The sequence below is a fragment of the Eimeria necatrix genome, genomic scaffold, assembly GCF_000499385.1.
Source record: "Eimeria necatrix Houghton genomic scaffold, Enh_scaff634, whole genome shotgun sequence".
In the NCBI taxonomy this organism is placed as follows: domain Eukaryota; phylum Apicomplexa; class Conoidasida; order Eucoccidiorida; family Eimeriidae; genus Eimeria; species Eimeria necatrix.
The window spans coordinates 19596-23046 of record NW_013654483.1 but is presented as its reverse complement, the minus strand read 5'-3'; the positions used below and the strand labels follow the sequence as shown (position 1 = coordinate 23046).

Here is a 3451-nt window from a genome sequence, read left to right as displayed (position 1 = left end):
GAATAACTTTTTGCTGCAACAAGTGCAGCAAAAGAATAACTTTTTGCTGCAGCAAGTGCAGCAAAAGAATAACTTTTTGCTGCAACAAGTGCAGCAAAAGAATAACTTTTTGCTGCAACAAGTGCAGCAAAAGAATAACTTTTTGCTGCAGCAAGTGCAGCAAAAGAATAACTTTTTGCTGCAGCAAGTGCAGCAAAAGAATAACTTTTTGCTGCAGCAAGTGCAGCAAAAGAAGGGTTTTGCTGCCAAGCCCACCGGTGCATTATGTGGTTGGAGTGCAAATAATTAACTGCGGAAAAGACTTGGCGCATCAAAAGTGCTGCTCTTTTTTCTGTGAAGTGACCTTCTGCAATAATGCGGTCAAAGAGCTCGCCGCCTTCGCAGAGTCTGAGTTTGCAAAAAAACAAAAAGTTCAAATAAAAGAAAAACAATAAGTCACAGAGTTTGCAAAAAAACAAAAAGTTCAATTAAAAAACAATAAGTCACAGAGTTTGCAAAAAAACAAAAAGTTCAAATAAAAGAAAAACAATTAGTCACAGAGTTTGAGTTTGCAAAAAAACAAGTTTAATTAAATAAAAAACAATAAGTCACAGAGTTTGAGTTTGCAAAAAAACGAAAAGTTCAATTAAAAAAGTAAGTCACAGAGTCTGAGTTTGCAAAAAAACAAAAAGTTTAATTAAAAGAAATGCAATAAGTCACAGAGTTTGAGTTTGCAGAAAAACAAAAGTTCAATTAAAAGAAAATAACTCACAGAGTCTGAGTTTGCAAAAAATAAAAGAAATGCAATAAGTCACAGAGTTTGAGTTTGCAAAACAAAACAAAAAGTTAAATTAAAAGAAAAACAAAAAGTCACAGAGTTTGAGTTTGCAGAAAAACAAAAGTTTAATTAAAAGAAAAACAATAAGTCACAGAGTCTGAGTTTGTAAAAAAAAAACAAAAAGTTAAATTAAAAGAAAAACAAAAAGTGCAAAAGTTTCCAATAATTGCAAAACGCCAAAAGGCCAAGAGAAAAGACTGCGAAAAGTCGCAAACAGCCAACAACAGCCACTTCTTTCCTCTCAGCCAAATTTCGAATTCAAAAAATATTTTTTAAAAATTAAAAAAAGAAAATCTGCACAAATAAGACTTTCTATGGACTTAGAGCTGCAGGCGAAAACAAAGAAAGATACTTTTGATGCAGTCTTTGCAGGAAAAGAAATTCAACAAAAGAAATGCAATAAAGGAAATTCAACAAAAGAAAATAAAAGAAATTCAATAAAGGAAGTTCAATAAAAGAAATTCAATAAAGAAAATAAAAGAAATTCAACAAAAGAAATTCAACAAAAGAAACTCAATAAATGAATATAGAAGAAATTCAATAGAAGAAATGCAACAAAAGAAATTCAATAAAAGAATTCAACAAAAGATACTCACCGAAAGACATTCAATAACAAAATACAACAAAAGAATTCAATAAAAGCATTCAATAAAAGCATTCAATAAAAGCATTAAATAAAAGCATCCAATAAAAGAATTGAATAAAAGAATTCAACAAAAGAAATAAAAAAAGAAATAAAACAAGAAAATAAAAAAGAAATTCAACAAAAGAATTCAAAACAATCAGTTGGGAGAATTCAACTTGTGCTGCGCACTCCATGACGAGATAAATGTTTCTGTGGTCTTCAAATGTCTCAAAGAGTTTCACCACATTTGGATGATCCTGAAATGAAAAAAAAAGAAAAAAAGAAATAAATAAAAAGAAATAAATAAAAAGAAATAAATAAAAAGAAGTGAACAAACAGCAGCTGCGGAGCGGCAGCAGCGCCGGCCCCCGCTGTACGTACACCCCAAACACAGCCCACGCTCCACCCTCCACTCCGCCGCAGCAACTGTTCCCAGCAGCAGCAGCAGCAGCAGCACCAGCTGCTGCTGCTGCTGCTGCTGCTGCTGCTGCTGCTGCTGCTGCTGCTGCTGCTGCTGCTGCTGCTGCTGCTTGTAGCCGAGTGTTCCCAGCAGCAGCAGCAGCAGCAGCCGGAGCGCTTGCTGCCGCCGCGCTGCTTCCAGGCAGCAGCTCCCGCCCCCGCCCCCCCCGCTGCTGCTGCTGCTGCTGCTGCTGCTGCTGCAGCAGCAGCAGGGACTCACGAGGCTCTTCATGATGTCGATTTCCCTGCGAAAGCGCTCGATGCTGCGGACTTGGGCTTTGCTGATGGTCTTCACCGCTCTTTGCATTCCCGTGGATCTGCGAATGGCCCTGGAGACGCTCCCGTACGTTCCCGATCCCAGAGTTGTGGGGTCGATGTCGTAGAGACTTTGGATCTTTCCTGCGTTTTCCAGGATGAAGTTGGACCTGTTTATGCTGAAGTCCGAGCCGCCTTCTGCTGCTGCTGCAGCAGCAGCAGCAGCAGCGGGAGCAGCAGCAGCAGCAGCAGGGGGGGCCCCCGAGTCCTCGATGCTGCGGGACTTCGTCTGCGTGTGGGGCCGCGCCAAGTTCCCCCGCACCCGCCGCGCAGGGGGGCCCCCGGGGGCCCCCGGGGCCCCCGGGGCCCTGAGGGTCCGCAGGCGCCCCGGGAGGGCCTCCTTGTCTTTGTCTTTGTCTTTGTCTTTGTCTTTGTCTTGTTCGCGGTGGTAGAGAGTGACGCAGCGTTCGGGCGAAGTGCTGAGGGGGGCCCCCAGGGGGCCCCCCGGGGCCCCCGGGGCCCCCGAGGGGTGCTTGCTGGGCCCCTGGGCTGCGGGCGAAGGCAGCAGCCGGCCTGGCTGGTGCTGGTGTCTGCTGGGCTTGTTCTTGGTGCGCGAGATCCCCGCCCCCATCTTGCTGCTGCTGCTGCTGCTGCTGCTGCTGCTGCTCGGCAAGGCTCTGCAGCTGACGCCTAGAGCAGCAGCAGCAGCAGCATGCTCAGGCTGCCCAGCCCCAACCTCTCACAGCAGCAGCGCCGCCGCAGCTAGGCCATTGCAACAGCCCCAAGCAGCACAGCCGCGGAAACGCAAGAAAGCTAGTGAGTTCAGCAGCAGCAGCAGCAGCAGCAGCAGCAGCAGCGGGAGGCGCGCGGGCAAGACAAGGAGAGCCGAGCCTCGAGGCTGGAGCGAGGGGAAGCAGCAGCTCAAGAACAGACTGGACGGGAAATGCGATTCAATTTCATAGAAGGACGAATGACCTGTTGCTGCTGCTGCTGCTGCTGCTGCTGCTGGGCGGCCAGCCTATGCCACAGGGAGCCAGCTCGCGAGCCGCATGGTTTCCTGCTTGCAAAAAGGGATATATAAATTATTAAATACCATTCAATTGCAATTTCGCAACCATAGATGGCCTTAATCTTAGTAACGGGCGGCACAAGTGGTGGCTGCGGACCGACGAAGCTCAAGGTGACGCCCTGGTACAACTTTACCGAAGCCACAAACTTCCCTTGTTGCTGCTGCTCTCCTGTGCTTTCCCTAAATAGGCATTTATAAAGCATATTAATTCGCCGAGTGTCGGCAA

General features: G+C 45.9%; 1 protein-coding gene across 1 annotated transcript; it reads right to left on the bottom strand.

The window, feature by feature from the left end:
• Positions 1-1670: 1670 nt before the first annotated feature.
• Positions 1671-2787, bottom strand: ENH_00067820 (CAM kinase, CDPK family, putative; the record flags this gene model as incomplete). Its single annotated transcript, XM_013582411.1, has 2 exons — positions 1671-1699; positions 1815-2787. 2 exons carry the CDS (start codon positions 2785-2787, stop codon positions 1671-1673), a joined length of 1002 nt encoding a protein of 333 aa, XP_013437865.1.
• Positions 2788-3451: the final 664 nt, after the last annotated feature.